This window comes from Solanum tuberosum, unplaced genomic scaffold, assembly GCF_000226075.1.
Source record: "Solanum tuberosum cultivar DM 1-3 516 R44 unplaced genomic scaffold, SolTub_3.0 scf00039, whole genome shotgun sequence".
NCBI lineage: Eukaryota > Viridiplantae > Streptophyta > Magnoliopsida > Solanales > Solanaceae > Solanum > Solanum tuberosum.
The window spans coordinates 768779-786722 of record NW_006238968.1 but is presented as its reverse complement, the minus strand read 5'-3'; the positions used below and the strand labels follow the sequence as shown (position 1 = coordinate 786722).

The 17944-nt window shown below is 29.9% G+C and overlaps 1 protein-coding gene across 1 annotated transcript; it reads left to right on the top strand.

Annotated features, from left to right (window-relative positions):
- Positions 1-4533, top strand: LOC102586782 (peroxisomal membrane protein PMP22-like). Its single transcript, XM_006343219.2, has 7 exons — positions 1-163; positions 966-1064; positions 2631-2732; positions 3034-3109; positions 3832-3902; positions 3994-4079; positions 4191-4533. Exons 1-7 carry the CDS (start codon positions 92-94, stop codon positions 4240-4242), a joined length of 558 nt encoding a protein of 185 aa, XP_006343281.1. The 5' UTR covers positions 1-91; the 3' UTR covers positions 4243-4533.
- Positions 4534-17944: the final 13411 nt, after the last annotated feature.

Genomic DNA, 17944 nt, shown 5'->3' with positions numbered 1-17944 from the left:
AATTTCATTATTCACAAGAAAAAAGGTCATTTTTTTCTTCTTTTTTCATAGTTGATGAACTGAAGAAGAAGAAGAGCAAAAAAGAAGAAGAATGGGGTCAATAGCTAAAAAGGGGTTGCAGAATTACTTGATACAACTTCAACAACACCCTTTAAGAACAAAGGTCTCACCTTTTTCTCACTTTCTTGATTTTTTCTGTTTTTTTGACTAATTTTTCTTTCTGTGCTTCAATTTTGTCTGATTTGTGAAGTGGGGTTTGGTTATTTCAAGCTGTTAAGTTCAATTTATGATGTGGGTGTTGCAATTTAAGAACTGAGATCTCATCTCCATTTTTTGAGTTTCATACTTGAACTAACGTGAACTATCACTTATTATTTATCAAAATACACCTCAGTCAGTTGTTCACTTTTTTTTCTACCTGAAATATCACCGAGGTAGGAAAAGGGATCAATTAATTGTTGAGTTGTGTTTTGACTTTTAATAGTTGGCGATAGTTTAGTTATAAAACTCGAAAAAATACTTTAGGTGTGATTTTGACCCTTCCACTCTACTAAAGATATGTAAAACATACAAAAATGTCCATTAATTTTGTGGTGTCAAACATATAATGTGGAAAGTTGAAATTAAACCGTTGTCAAAAAAGGAAAGAGACATTCTTTTTGAACGAACTATAAAGGAATGATATGGACTATAACGGAAAGTAAGACTAACAAAATGAAACGGAGGGATTAGTGCGTAGTGAGTAAAGAGGTTTATCACATCTCCATCTGTGTGTGGGGGGTTTTAATGGACTTGAATTGAATAGAATGAATGTAGAGGATTTATATAGTTGAATTTAACTAGTTTGGGATTGAGACGTAGTTGATCGAGTTGAAGGTTCAGGTTGTGTTTAAAGACTTCTTTAGGTTGATTGGTATTGTGATTTTATTTTTTTAGTTTCTAAATTTTGCAATTTATTATTGCAGGCGATAACAGCTGCAGTTTTGTCGGCGATAAGTGATATAGTGGCTCAGAAGATTACTGGCATTAAGAGACTTCAAATGAGACGCCTTCTTCTGAAAGTGGTAGCTAATTGAATTCCTTCCTTATTTCCTTTTCCTTTTTGTGTTTATACTTTATAGTGTGAAGTGTAGCTGGCTGTGAGAAATCTGTTTGACTTCATCAACTTCATTGTGCCATAATCTTCTCATACTATGTTGCTCGGACTCTTCAAAGATGCCGATGGATGTGTGTCGGATCCTCCAAAAGTAGTGTTGTTTTGGAGGATCCGACACGGGTGCAGCAACATTTTTGGAGAGTCTGAGCAACATAGTTCTCATATGAGCATGAAAATAATATGCATACAATATATAACTTTGATGAATCTCAAGGAGTTTCCTTTTATCAAATACTATCTTTAAATACACGTTAGTTTGATACTGTCTCTCATTAGTAAGGGCAGTTTCTGGAGTTAGACGGTCCTGCATCAGTTCAACATTTTCTTCTTATTCTGCATCCTCTTTATTGAAGCAACGCAAAATGCTACCAGAAGAATATTTTTTTAACTCTGCCCTGATCTTATTCACGAATTCTTGATATTCTGATTAATTTGATTAAGATTAACCTGATTCTGTAGCGCATTGTCCTAGTCCCTTATGCTGTATTGTCTGCTATAGGTCACTTGTAGCCTAAGTTGTGCGGACTCTTCACTTTCGATGCCGCATCTGTGTTGAATTCTCCAAAAATACACTACTTTTAGAGAATACGACATGCACCCATAGACATTTTTGAAAAGACCGAGTAACATAGGTTTTAGCCTCTTGTACTTTTTCATTAAAGACATCATGTAGTAAAGTCCGACTAAGAAAACAATACCTTCTTAGCGTGCTGTTTACCTTTAGTCTAGCCCGCAGTACTCTCATCCAAGCTCATTTTGATAAAGCATTTTCTTGTTCGTATTTCTGGTGGAAAACCTCGTCTACAAGAAGTATACTAAAATGTGGAAAACCATCAATCGTATGATTCTTTACAAGGACATCCATGCAATCTTTATACTAATAGGACTGCCATCAATGGTCATCTCATAATTTACTCAAATTTTCTGTAGACTGTCTGAATTTGTTTAACTAAACACAAACCTTCTAGTATGTCTCGGCAAAATGGGATTGTAAAAGCTGGATAACTTCCTTCGCCACATTTAAACTATGTTGGGATCTGGAAAACTGCCGGGTGTGTGTTGGATCATCCAAAAGCTATCCAGCTTTGGAGGCTACGACATGGTCGTGACAACATTTTGGAGTGTCCGAGAAACATAGCTTAGGAGTGCACTGTATAAATAAATCAGAAGGATAGGAAAAGGTAACTGAAAGTGATATGAAATGATGCTTGAAAACACTTTCATATATCTTTAGCTGCTCTGAAGTTCTGTTTACGAAAACAGAACAAGCAACTGCCAATAAGCATATATTAGGATTTTTAACTTCCGAGACTTAGTCCAGTTGTAGTGCTTTGTCAGGTTTACTTCCATCTCAAGATTCATTTTTGATACGGCACTTATTATCTGAATCATGTATCCTTTGTATGTAATTTCGGGTTGCGCATATAAGTTGCTATCTGGGATTGTTATTGACTTTTAACATAACTACATGCAGCTTTTTGGCTTTGCCTATCTTGGACCATTTGGGCATTTTCTTCACTTATTGCTGGACAAGCTTTTCAAGGGGAAGAAAGACACAGCAACTGTTGCAAAAAAGGTACCGAAAACCCTTCTTCTTTGGATAATTTACAGTAAGTATCTGAAAAAAAAAGTTTCCAGATCATCTTGTACTTATTGGCTCTCATAACATCCTTTTGTGTCACATTACACTTCACTCTTCTTTTTTTTCTTTTCTTTTATCAGTTAAAAGATTATTTTCAGCATTGATTTATAATGATAGAATTCCTTCGCTATATTACCATTTGGTCAAACTGTATTTCCAGTTGGAGAAAACTCTAAACGAACGAGTAGATTAGTTGTTCATTTTGATAATTCGAGTGGCATTGTAATTGTTTCAGGTGGTTCTGGAACAAGTGACATCTTCTCCTTGGAATAACTTGCTTTTCATGATTTACTATGGATTAGTTATTGAAAGTAAGTTTTTGCCAAGCTACAACTCATCTTTGCAACTTAACTATGTCACAGATTAGATGATGCTTTTGCAACTAAGCACGCGAATAGATAGATTGAATTTACGAAATTGGAACCTAAATTACCGACTCAGACAGCATAATCATGTCCATCTAACTGTAGCTAGAGGATACAAGATGATTAAAAAATACTGTTGAGAATTATGAGGTTTCATGTTCAAATCCCAATTGAAGCAAAAACACTTGGCAATTTCTTCTCATCGAACTGAAGTAAACACTAATCAAATGATTCCTCTACATTACCCTTCTTTTCACCTTCAAACCAAACACTGCACCAGTTATGGAAAGCATACACAAGTTTGACATCATTGCATTGCTAGTAGGTATTGTTTTGGTAAAGTGAAGCGGTAATTGTGCAAAACAAATCCGTCTTCAGGAACCCATAAAGTACATGTTATAAGTCTTCTTTCATTACCTAGAAGTATAATTATATATAAGGTCTCCGTTTCAAATCCTCACGGAAAAAAATACTAGGTGATTTCTTCCCATCTATCTAAACCTTGGCCGAGTTATTCGGTTATTTGTGTTGGTTGAAGTTAGCAGGTATGTGAAGGAATAGTTGAGGTGCGGGGAAACTGGCCTAAATACCACTGTCATGAAAAAAAAAGTATAATCATATGTACACACAACAAAGCTTTGTGCTGATGGAATCTTTATTATGTACAGGTAGACCCTGGATCCAGGTGAAATCTAATATTAAGAGGGAATATCCAAAAGTGCAGTATACGTCTTGGACGGTTTGTCAAATCCCTCCTCTTTTGAGTTCAAAACTGATTTTTTCTGTTCTATAGTGAATTCTAACTGTACTTATCATTCAAAACTATGCAGTTTTGGCCCGTCGTGGGTTGGATTAATCACCAGTATGTGCCACTTCAGTTCCGAGTCATCTTTCACAGCATTGTGGCATGTGGCTGGTATGCTACATTTACCTATACTTGTTACTGGTTCCGATATGTTCAACGTCATTCCCACCTCAATGATTTCACAATATCATTGATATATCCTTTCTCGTTTTCGATTTGTAGGGGGATTTTCTTAAATCTACGTGCAAGATCGATGGCATTAAAGAAAGCTTGAAGGTCTCAAAGTTGCAAACCGGACATGGCAACATGTTCATATGTAGTAAACGTTGCTCGTTCTCTCAGCTACTAGTGGCTTATGTAGTGGTCGGCTTTTCCTATGTACCTACTAGTGGCTTGTTGTATTTTTAGTTTTTTGGTTATTGTTTTCTTGAATAGTAGGGATCTTTTATCAAAATGATTGGTAGTCTTAGAACTCCATTTTAGTTGATGATTGACCTATTATGACTACAAAGCTTATTATAAATAATTTATTTCATGTGGCAATTAATGTTGGGTATTTGCCCTAGTTTCTTACCATGACTGAGTTTTCTTTTTCCTAAAAGGAAAACATAAAGTCTCCATATTTGACTAGTATTTTTCTTGTAGAAAAATGTTTAGGATTCTATAAATAGAGGCTCGTTCCTTTTAACTTAATCGGCATTCACAATGTAGTCCTAGGGACTTTGAGAGTGAATTGGGTAAGATTATTTCTCTCTATATTTTATCTAGTGAATTGTTCATCTCCTTTGTGGATGTAGGTCGGTTGACCGAACCGCATTAAATCTTTGTGTCTTTTGGTATATTTTTTGTATTTCTTCTTTCTCATGGTCTATCGAGGATTGTTTTGCTAGCTTCCGCATGACACCTAATTATTTCGGTCCCAACAATTAACACTCTTTGTAAATGTGCCTAAAACCTATAGCGATATTGGATTCAATAACAATTAATCAATGCAGGTAAAGACTTTACCACTCTTTGTTAATGAGTATATTTATTATCGCTAAAAAATATTTTTGTTGCAGTAATATAACTGAATCTATCAATAAAAGTTACAAGATCAATTCTCTTGATGAAGATGAGGAAGACATGTTGGACATTTGCTTTGATAGAGTGGCTAGGGAAGGGGATATATCACCTAGGCAACAAAGAAGTGGAAGCAACAAAAGCAAAAAGAAGACACACGGAAGGCAACATAGTTGAGACGGTAAAATAATCGAGGAGTTTGTTCCAAGGCACCTACCGATGCGACAGGCAAAGCAAAACCATTTGACAGTATCAATAGGTTCAACTAGATCCAATAAATCCATAAAGAAGATATGAATCATCAAGTGTTGTTGGATAGGTTTGAAGAAGAAGACAAGAGAAAAATACTTCAAGTTACTTTTGATGGGCAATCAATCTTTTTTAATTCATACTTTAGTAATAGAAAGTTTGAGGCTGGTAACTCAACTTTCTTCTTGATTGACATATTTTTACATTATTTAAGCATCCTCATTTGTAATATCATCATGGAGTTTATTATAAACTCTGTGATGATAAAAAAATACTTAGTTTTCTCTAGCTCTTATTTTCTTCATGCTTGTTAGGTAGCAGAAGCTAGGTACTTCATTAGGATTAGTAAGGTAAGGCCTAGCCCCCCTTGCTTGTACTTGTCACTATTGATATTTTTTATGTTAAAAAAAAAAAAAAAAAAAAAAAACCCTTATAAATGAAAAAAAAAAAAAAGTAGTACTAAAATAGTTTGCTTGCAAATTCATGTAGCTCTTGCATTTTACATGAAGAATATGAATTATTAGTAAAATCCCTTAGCTCTAATAAACTCCTTCCTAACTTTAAAGCTAATTTCATTTCAAACACTTCACCATTTAATTGATATGAAAAGCATAGTGTTCCATTGACTCCTTTGTTCACAAATATTTTTATGCATCTCTACTCGATCGCGTAAAGCTTTGTGGTAATAACAAATAAGTTGTTGCTCGATTTGATTTGTGTAACAACGTCCATTAATCAAGTCTTGTTGTTCTTGAATTGATCTTCCTTTTTGAAAGATGTAGATGAGGAAAATGTGGTTGATTGACTCAAGAAAGTTGAAGATTGAAAAGTTGTCATTGTTTTAGAGTGAAAAGGTGAATGTGTTTGTGATTATGAGAAAAGAGGGTGAGTATATGATTTGAATGTGTTTGTGATTATTGTCTTTTCACGTGAAGTTATGACCATAACTGATAAAACACTATTTGAATACAATTTTTTTCTTTAAAAATTCATACTTAAAATTTACTCTTGTGCATAACATCAATGACGAATATCATAATATTATACGTAATATGTTTTTTACAAAATACCAGCTACCAAACGACCCTTTATTTTACGTGACACTTATTTTTGGAAGAGTTAAAGGAGTATTTATTTTATATATATTTTAGATATTTTAATTTATTAATTATTATGACTTAATTTATAATACTTTTTAATAATCTATATTTTAAATCCTAAATCTCCCAACCCCCACCTCACAGCAAATATTGTTCATGTGAAGTGACTCACTTAAGTAGGTCTTTGTAACTAGTTAGCCAATGAGATTAGAGAGCTTAAGCAAAGTTTAGCTGTAAAGCTAATCTCCTTTAACATGAGTCTATTCTTTGTGCTTTTTAATAGAGTATTATTTTATGTTTAGGTGTGTAAGTAAATTTTTATGATTTCGTAATCCGATATTCGATATTTATAGTGCGGTTCAATTGAATTAATTTTAGTATTTAACACTCTGCTACACTTCTTTAGGATTAGTGTTTAATATATATTACTTTGTTCTTAGGTGAATGTCTTATACAATTAACGTGATTAAGTTAGTTACATGTCAATTTTGATGTCAAATATTAAATAATATATCAGGTAAAAGTAAAAATAAAATATGAAAATTTCAAACTTTAAAATTACATGCATAAAATGCACTAAGAACTAAGTCATAACAATTAATAATCAAAATATTTATTAAGAAATGTGTAGGTTTTTAACCATTATCAAAGGTTTTAAATTCAAATTTTGATTAAGAAGTTATCGTTTTTATTAGTCCTTATTAGTGAGTGTTTTGTCTCTTCAATTTACAAATTTCTAACACAAATTTGAATTAATCAAGCTTTAGTAAAATATTAAACACTCAATGGAAAAAGATAATCTCTGTCAATTAGAGTCGATTCTCAAGCTTCTGAATAGGTGGTGCAAATCTTTAACCATAGAAAAACTATATTGAGGATTAAGGAAAGAGCTAGGAACAATGAAAATAATATTCTTTGTATGATAAATTCATAATATTAATCAAATCATACATAGTGGGCAACTCAAAAAGTAGAGTCGTCAATATAGGTTAGGCCCGTTATGTCGGTCTGGCTTAATCCGTGATTTGATAGGGTTTGTGCTAAGATATTTGGAGTCCATTTTAAAAAAGAGTTTTTAATCCGGTCTGAATAAGCCTGTTGATTTGTGGGACTTGAGAAATATGGATAGAGCCGACCCGTGGGTCAAATAAAAATTATTAAAAAATAAAAATAAAATAAAATAGAATATTAAAAATAACAAGAAACCAAACCAAAATCTAAAAAAAAAAAATCTTAAATATTAAAATTTAAATACAAATTATGTTTATAAAATATGTACTACATAAAATAAAAATTCCCTAAAACTTCTAGGAAATCACTACGTACGTAGGCCGTAGCCTATGGAATATTGTCATATTTTTGTGTTTTATTATGATCATTGGAAAATAATCAAGTTAATATTTCTATTTAGCTATTTATACTTTTACTTGAAATCAAACTTAATAAATATTATAAAGATAATTTTTTTGTGGATTGATCAACAAGTAGTAACATTCACACCATGTAATATTGTCTTGTCGATATTTATGATAATATTTTTGATTTATAATTTGATCTAAAAGATTATAAAAAAATATACTTTTAAAAAAGTTGGGCTATCCCGGCACAACCCGTACTTGTGGGTTGGACTGACCGTTTTTTACCCCCAAAAAAATGGGTTAGCTCGACCTGATTTATCAAATTTTAAAATCTATATAAATTAACCCAGATAGAATAGATCAGCTTATATTGACAGCTCTATAAAAATATATATATATACTTAGCTTTCTTCGACTTTACCTTTTCCACTAACATCATGATCCATTTTAATAAAAAATAAATTGGGTATACATAAAATTTTAATAATTAATATAATTACGTACTGTAGCAAACATTAGGTTATAGCAAATGAGATTAGAGAGTTTAAACAAAGTTTATTTGTACGTAAAGCTAATCTCCTTTTACCAAATGAGTCTATTCTTTGTGCTTCTTAATATTGTTTTCTGTAAATGTGTGACATTTTTCCGATTTCATATAATAATTTGATATTTGATATTTATGATGTGGTTCAATTAAATTTAATTTGAGACGGAAAGTATCAGATAGGAGTAAAGTGCTTCTTATGAAAGATGATATCGTATTTAGTATTCCACTACATACAATTCTTGACGGTTCTTGTTTGATATATATATATCAGTTTGATGGCATATATATTTTAATTAAGTGAATGTCTTATATAATTAAGGTGATTAAATTAATTACATGTAATTAACTCTTTTTCCCCTCTTAAGTGATCGTCCTTATTGACTTGTCAAATAGTAATATTTCCACATAATTTCTAAAAGAAGTATTGGCTATAAAATCTCATCTATCAATAAAGTTATGATAAAGTGATACATTCTTCTACATTTTTTAAGTTTGAATTTAGGTTCTGGATATAAAATTGATATCTTTATTAAAGATTATTTTATCTCTAATGTAAAATTTTTGGACTTGAAAATTACATGCATAAAATAAACTAAAGTCATAACAATTACTACTAATCAAAATAAGTAGGCAAAAATAATTTCTTTTGACCCTCCAAATACTAAATATTGCCACAGAAATTGTCAAAGGAAGCATATAATATTTATAATATGTAAAATCTTAGCCGATTATAAATATTCATATTCATTATCGTTAACTTTTTTATTTCGTACCGATAGAAGTAATATTCTTTGTATGATAAATTCATGGATAATGTTAATCATCATATATAGTGGGTGACTCAAAAAGATATATCCTTATTTAAAAAAAAAAACTTTAGGTTCTTTTCCACTAAAAATATCATATGGTCCACTTTAAGATTTTGTTTTTGGGTATACATACCATTTTAATAATTAATTACTATAGCAAACATCAGGTTATTAGGTTTGAATTAGGTTGTTGTCATTATCATTCTTTGTTTGTAACATTGTAGTACACAAGGGCCATCAATTGGTTTTTGTACTAGTCAATTTTTATTTTTTTTAACTCATTGTAAAATTAGGAAAAAATCAAATTACATTTTTTTTTCGATCTTGAAAGATTACTTCTAATATATCGAGTAATTATAGACATACAAAAGATGACGTTAGAAATCGGTTTATTATTAGGGAACATAATAGGGTGACAAATTTGCTAGTTATAAATGAAGACGATACTACAGAGTGACTGAGATGGTTTTAAAAATAATAATTTAATTTTGGTTATACATTATAAAATATATGAAAAATTGAGATGGTGTAATTTTTTTAAAATAGCTGACCGAACCGTCCCATTAACATCCTTTGTTCATATATTAAAATTAGCATAGCTAATTAATATAATAATTGATAATTTTTTAGTGTTGTTTGCACAAATATTTAACATATCGAATACAATGTTGAATTACATTTCACGATTTCATATAAAATAAAATATGTATAATTTTTGAGTAATTTATGTATTAGTATTTTATACCGAATAAAAGATGAAACAATTAATATGGAAATTAATTAGTGAAGGAAAAATTAAATAATTAGATATACTTCATTACTATATATATTATTACCTATACTTTCAAGATATTGTGTATCTTACTACTTATTAAGAGGTTCTGTCATATATTGAGAAATATACACTTAGATACATGTATTTTTGCTACCAGATATACTAAAATAATGAGAGAGGCAAGCGAGATGGGGAGGAAGGTGAGCGAGATTCATTATGTATCTAGTAATATTAATTTACATGTGAATCACCCCATATGTATGTATCTCGTGTAATTCACATGTACCACATACATAGGAGAGTGACGAGAGAGATCGGAGAGAGGCAAAGGAGGTTATGTATCCCAAATACATGTGAATCCACATGGATACAATGTTTCTAGAACAAATTACACCTAATTTTAACCCATGTATCTGTTGGGTTCGAAAGAATCAGGTCGTCATGTGGAAACTTACAATTGCAAATAATATGACGATAAATTAGACGACACATAAAACTTCACCAAAAGAAACACATATTATAATATGGTCAATTGATCTATATAATTAAAAACTAATATTAAACATAGAAATGTAGAGATAAAAATCTTTCCATAAATAAAACTCTTAAATGTGTACATTGTGTGGATGATATTATATAGGGGTGTTCACGGTTCAGATAAAAACCGATCCAAACCAAAAAACTGAACCAAATCGATTAAATAAACTGATTTTTATTTGGGTTAGGTGTAGTTTGATTTTAGATTTTTAAAAACCGATAGTATATGGGTTGATTATGGTTTTGTTCGAAAAAAATCGAAGAAATAACCGAACCGAACCGACAAATTATATACATATATTTAATTAATATACATACATAATATATTGTTTTTATAAATAATTTTAAAGATCTTATATGTATTTTCATCAAAATTTATTTATAATTTACTTATTAAAGCAAAAATGCCCAAAGGTGAGAATATTTATCTAATTGGTTTTATGCATATGAGTGTGTCTATGACAATTCTTTATAAGATTGAAATTATCACTTTCTCTTTCTTCTAGGCCAAAATAATGAATTTTGAAGCTTTATTCATAGTAAATTCAATGATTGAAAGTTCTGTAATGTCAGTCATTCTAACTATTTTCGTTTCAAATGGATTGTTCACTTTTTTTTCACGTTTTTGAATGAATTGTTTCTTTTATTTTTGTCTATGGTTAATAACCGAATAACCAAACCAAATCGAATCAAAACCGATAAATATATACTATATTTGGTTTGGTTTGGTTTTGATAATTTTAAAACCGATTAAGTTGGCTTGGTTTTGGTTTTGACCAATAACCGATCCAAACCAACCCGTGAACACCCCTAATATTATATATGTTCTTGGTATGAGGATTTTTTTTTCAATTTACAGAGTTCCAAACTTTTCCATTAAGAAAAGAATAAAATAAATACGGAAGAGAATTATAATTTCTTTCGGAAAAAAGTACAAACAATTATAGTATTATTTTGACTTTCCTTTGGTAAGATAATCAGAACAAAACCCCAATAGTATCCCGAAATACATGTATATGAATGTATCTGGACACACAAAAATTTGATAAAATACACAATATTGCAAACTAAAATACATATATAAATAATTAACTCCTAAACTAGTACCAAAATTAATGTAACTTCCCCATAACTAAACTCTGTATTTATAATGTCTGAGAAACCCTAACCAATAACTAAAGATAATGTACAAAACCTATTGAATCAACTAAATTATTACTTTACATATAGAAAATTGGGCAACTCCGATAATCTTTTGACTTCTCAACCAATGTTCGATATTAATTTTAAAGCTTAATTAATTAAATTTGTCCAAAAATCTTATTTTACATGGTGAAATACTCTCTATCAAAATCGACTATTTACGAATAAAGCAATACACAAATATCATTTTATTACAACTTTTGGTGATCGAATAAACTACATAAATGAAATAAGATTATAATGGCAACGTCATGGACATTGTTCAAGAAATTAAACTAGGATAAGCAGGATATACTTATCAGAAACAAATACACGAGTCACTTATATAGGTGGTTGTTAATTAATGTTATAACAATAATTAGGTAGCAAATTAATTAAAACAAATTAAATATTTATGTTGCCTAGCTAATCCATAACATCATTTTTATAATCATTTATTGTTGAGAATTTCATATTCTTGAAATTCTTTGCAAATTTAATTTACTTATAGGGTAATTGTAATAATTAACCATTTGATCTAGATTGTAGCTTAATTTTTGGGGTAAGAAGGGTAAAAATAAACAGTAAATAAATTATTTATTGATAAGAAAGTACAAGTAATGTTAAAAAAAGAAGAAGTAATGTTTAAGTCCTACTAGACATTATCTTAGAAAATATCTAAATAACGTGAACTGTTATTTCATAATTACACAAATCTTCTCTATAAGAAAAACAGAAATAACAAAATTTAAATAATGCGAAATTAGCAAGTCAAAAAGAGGTTAAGTATGATGAGTCAATGATTAGACTAAGCTCTTCTAATTTTCTCATGGTTCATAAATATTATTAATCCATTTTATAGTCTTATTCCTAGTTCATTATTTTTCATCATTTAGTTAATGTACACATAATTATTTGATAGTACTAAATTTGTTCATACCCCACAATTTGGGGATAATAAAGTTGCTAGACCAATTATTTGACCCTTTGGTATCACCTAGGGTCATATATTATACTTTCACCATAACTTGAAGAAAGAAAATTAATTAACTTTTTTTTTTTGGGGGGTGGGGGGAGTGGGTTAAGAAAATGAATCAATAAACATAACAAAGTTGAGTAATTTCTTAATGCTTTTAATGGTTTGACTTTTAAAAAAAAAAAAAACTACAAAGTGAAAATGCTTTTTGTGAAATACGTCAATAGTCACTTGCATTTGATCCATAAGTAAATAATTACATTATTTTATCGGAGAAATTAATTCAACCTCAATAGTAGGGGTGAGCATAAATACAATAATTACCAATCCAAACCGAAATTTATATTGTACATAAAGTTTAAAGTTCGGTATTTGATATTTACTTTTAATTATTCATTATCAAAATTAAATTTTAAAAGTATCAAATTAAATATCGAACATCCAACTTCAAATAAATTGTTTAACATATATATGAGAAGAATTAACAAGTGATTGGGATCTATATCATAGTGTTAAGATTTGAGAGTGAAAATCCAATCAGCTTTATATGTAATTTTTGAAAAGATAATTGTTCAGCGAGTTATGAACATATTTTGTCAAAATATTTTTTTCCTTCCATACATAATTATCGAATTACCATATTAGAATTTATATCAAAATTTAATTTCTCATACCAAAGCAAACTTTGAAAATTCAATATTTAATATTTCAATTACCTATTACCAAAACCAAAATTTTAAAAGTATCAAAAACCCACCCACCCAACCACCACCACCACACACAAAAGTGACTCAAGATGTACAATTAGTGGTTGCTCACTTAGAGAGGATCCCAAAAGTAAATTATGCAAGATTAAACAATACATAACCACTTGTTTTTAGCATGTACTACACAATATTAAACAATTAGAGAAATAGTTTTAAGGGAACTAAAGTAAGATTATCAATTCTCATAAAGATTAATTATATCTTTTTTTTTGTTCTTAATTTTATCATCACAATTAAAGTGTGATCTTGTTTGGTCTTTAACATGGGTGTCTAGCAGATTTCCAATGAGCTACAAGTGTAGATTAGCTAGTGAGTACTACTAAGTGAAGATTGATTAATTATTTAAGGTTTGATAATTAAGTTAAGGTATTAGTGGCTATTGATAATAATAGGAAAGTTGCACATCTGATAGGTTAAAATATTTATATTCGATAGTTAAATAAAAATATTTATTATTTTGTATAATTAATGTATATTTTATATGTATCACACATTAATATATATAACAAATATATATTTGCTAACTATTATTTTGATGGACGACTATTTACACTAATTCCTCTAAAATATAATTAAGTACTTAATCATATATAATGAAAGTAGTCTTTTGCTCAGCTTAGACATGCAGTCGCTTAAATAAATAAAAAAGAGTAAATATTAGGTTTAGCAAACATAAAAATACATATTTGTATGTTATAGCTATAGTTTGTATAATTGTGCTCCATAGCAAAATTTATGTTTGCAATGGCTATTAATCTGTATATTTTGGTATACATATACATAAAAAATATGTATTTGGGTCTATTTGTATATTTCGGTATACAAATGGGTCCTGCATTTGTATATTTTGGTATACAAATGGGTCCTGCATTTGTATATTTCGATATACAAATGGGTCATGCATTTGTATATTTCGGTATACAAATGGGTACCTGCATTTGTATATTTTAGTATACAAATGGGTCTTGCATTTGTGTATTTCGGTATAACAAATGGGTCCTGCATTTGTATATTTTGGTATACAAATGGGTCCTGCATTTGTATATTTCGGTATACAAATGGGATGGCAAAAAATATGGAATGTTTGCTGCGAATTACAAATAAAAGAAACTATGACTATAACATTTATTTTGAATTAATAGTTTGTTATTTCATACCATTTTCCCAATAAAAAATCCTGAATAAAAGAATATCTTTATCCTTCTATTGATAGTTTATTAAGGTAGTGAGTGAACTATTCTAGGACACTATAAATCCCTTTTGAGACTCTTATATTGTTGGATGTGTGAATAAAGTTCATGTAATTATGATATATTCGGGAAAATCTCATAAAGTGAGATTCGGGAGGGTAGAGTATACACAAACCTTATTACTACGTCGTAGAGGTAGAGAGGTTGTTTTCGAAAAGACCTCCGGTTCAAGTGTATCAAACTCAAGTAAAAGAAGAAGAAAACACTGGAGAAAGCATAGTGGTTTAAAAGAAAAGTAATGTAAAGTCTACAAGAGAAACAATAACAACAACAAAATAATATGATAATCGAAAAACAATAAACAACATATGACAAGACTATAAGGGCACGACTAGTCCTATGATAGACACTAAACCTTCACATGCAATACAATACTCCACTAGCCTTCTACCCTAATACACGCGCCCTCGATTCCTTCTTCTCTAAAGTCATGTCCTTGCGATAATATGAAGTTGTGCCATGTCCTATCTAATCACCTCTATCCCCAATACTTTTTCAGCCTACCCCTACCCTTCCGTGTATCTCTACTTACAACCTCTCACACCTCCTCACAGGAGCATCTAGACATCTTCTCTGCACATGTTCAAACCATCTCAATTTTGCTTCCCTCATCTTGTCCACCACAAACCCCACTCCTACCTTCTCTCCAATAACCTCATTCCTAATCTTCTCACCCCTAGTATGCCCACACATCTATCTCTACATTCTCATCTCTGCAATATGCATCTTCTAAACATGTGAGTTTTTGACTAACCAACACTCTACCCCATATAAGAAGGACGGTCTAACCACCAGTTTGTAACAAAATATACGCTAATAGTTGAAAAGAAATATATTTTATTTATAAGATGTTGGATACTCTTAATGACTTTGTGAAGTCTTTTGAAGGAAATTGAGCAGGCTTGACTCAACACAAATAATATATATTACACCCTATTAAGAGTGTCTTTGGGTTATTTAACCAAACATATGCTCTAACAAGTTTCTCAGATTATCTCATCTAAAAGTTTAAACTTTTAAATAAGATATATACTCCACACACTATAAAATGGTTAAAAAAGATGTACAAAGTCATATTAGTACATTCAATTAGAGAATTATATTGTTATAATTCTTATTTATTTTTTCCATTTTCAAGACTTCCATAATAACCTTTCTAGGTTTATTCAAAAACTAACATAACCATGTAGCGCAAAGCTAAGAGTCCAAAACCAAACAATTATATGCTTTAGTTGAGTTCATGCATGTATACATAAAATAGTAACATAATATACATATTATAGTTTTACCCCATCTTTCTTTTAGTACACCTTTTAAATATGAGTATCAAATTTTAAAATATTTGTACCTAATTCAAGTTGTGTTGTATAATATTGTTAAAACGACAACGTTGTGGCTGATCGAGAAGCATAAAAACATAATCAATTTGACATAATTAAAGAAGACCATACAATTGGGTTAAAGCTTTAAACTATGTAATAAGAACAATTATATTATGGATTTGTATCAACACTTATAATGAATTTATAGTATTAATTACATTTTAATTCTTCTGTTAATGCAAAAAATTAGGCTAAGTATGAGGTGGTTGAGCACCTTTCGTCTTATATTATATAGGACAGGAGGTTAAAAATTTCTTTCTTTTTACCTTCATTTGTGGTTCATTTTGCTTTTCTTTCCTTTTCCTTTTGTTTGGGGTGGGGGTGGGCAGTGGCGGAGTTAGGGTTTTTAATAAGGGGATCCAAAATCTGAGAAGTACACACACGAACTAGTGGAAGGGGGTTTGACATCTATTATACAAATCTAAAATATAATTTTAACAATGTATAAATAGTAATATTTTCTACCGAAGAGGGTTTGAATGAACCCCTAAGTATATGTTGCCTCCGCCCCTGGGGTGGGGTGGGGTGGGGTGGAGGTGGAGGTGTCATTATAAGTCTTTAAGAAAGGCAAATTGATATCAAAAGAGTTTTAATTTACATATCATGTTAACGGAAGGGATAAATATGCATCATTTATTAGACGATGATGGTAATATATATGCATCACTTTTTAAAATAAGAGGTATATATATCAATTTTAAATAGCAAAATTGAGGGATATATTTTGGTAATTTTACACAAATTCGCAGTGTTAATTAAGAGCTAATTACATCATATCCCTACTCTTTTTTAAATTACAAAGATCCCTTAAAATTTAAGGACTTCGGATACATCACTAAACATCCTGATACATCGCGTCCCAATTTCGAATACATCACTCAACGTCCGATACCTCACATCCCGATACATCACCTTTGTTAATACAAGACACATCTGTCTCGATACATCGCTTCCCGATACATTAACTTTATTGATACAAGATATACCTGCTTGATACATTGCGTCCCGATACATTGTGTAAGAATGATGTATCTAAAAATAGAAATTTTTATAAAATTTTCAAATAGTAGAGAATTTTAGAGAATATGATCAAATAAGTTGTGTATTTAAGTATTTTTCCTTTTTATTTTATTTTATTTATGTCTAAATGATTTCTAGACTCTATACTAGATATGAATAGTTCAAATCTATCAAAAACAAAGTAATTTTAAGACAATTATAATAAAAGCATTTAATGGACCAATTCTTTTTTATATATAAAAATATTAATTTGTAATTTAAAAGATAGCTACATTTAAATCTCATAAAACCATCAATTGGTTAACAAGATGGAAAGCAATGTTTTATATTAAGTCAAACTACATTAATAGTGTAAAGAAAATTTATACCATGCAATATGTATAACTTCAATCTCTATAATAAAATAAAATGCACGATAATACAGCTAAGTGACCTAACAAAGGATGTTTACTTTATATCCCCCATGAATATTCCTGACTGATCACACACTACATCTTGCTTTACTAATTTAATTTTACTAATTTTTTATTATATGAGTGCACTTTTGATTTCCAAGTCATCCATACATAGCAGCGGAGTTAGAATTTTTATTAAGGGAATTTAAAATATAAAAAAGATAAATACACAAGAAATAAAAGGGATTCAACATCTAATCTATATACATAAAAATTATAATTTTGATCTTATATATACAATGTAATTTTTTGACGAATCAAAGAAGGTAACGACATAGCCACATGTAATGCAGAGTGGACAGTTGAACACCCTTTTTCAAAAAATTATACTATAGGTCAGAAATTATTTTTCATACATATATATTAAATTTTAAACACTTTTCACTTCGCCACTTGATGAACCCCTTACGATAACCTGGCTCTTATATATAGCCCTAAATAAGCATTACAAATGTAGACCATATTCTCCTACAATAGTCAATTGGTATTTTACATAACAATTTTTCA

Bases quoted from the DNA above. Each gene is read 5' to 3' on its own strand.
- LOC102586782 (XM_006343219.2), top strand. From the start codon at position 92: ATGGGGTCAATAGCTAAAAAGGGGTTGCAGAATTACTTGATACAACTT. The intron at 1,065-2,630 runs GTAGCTAATTGA...AACTACATGCAG, and splicing joins GACGCCTTCTTCTGAAAGTG to CTTTTTGGCTTTGCCTATCT. The intron at 3,903-3,993 runs GTTTGTCAAATC...AAAACTATGCAG, and splicing joins TGCAGTATACGTCTTGGACG to TTTTGGCCCGTCGTGGGTTG.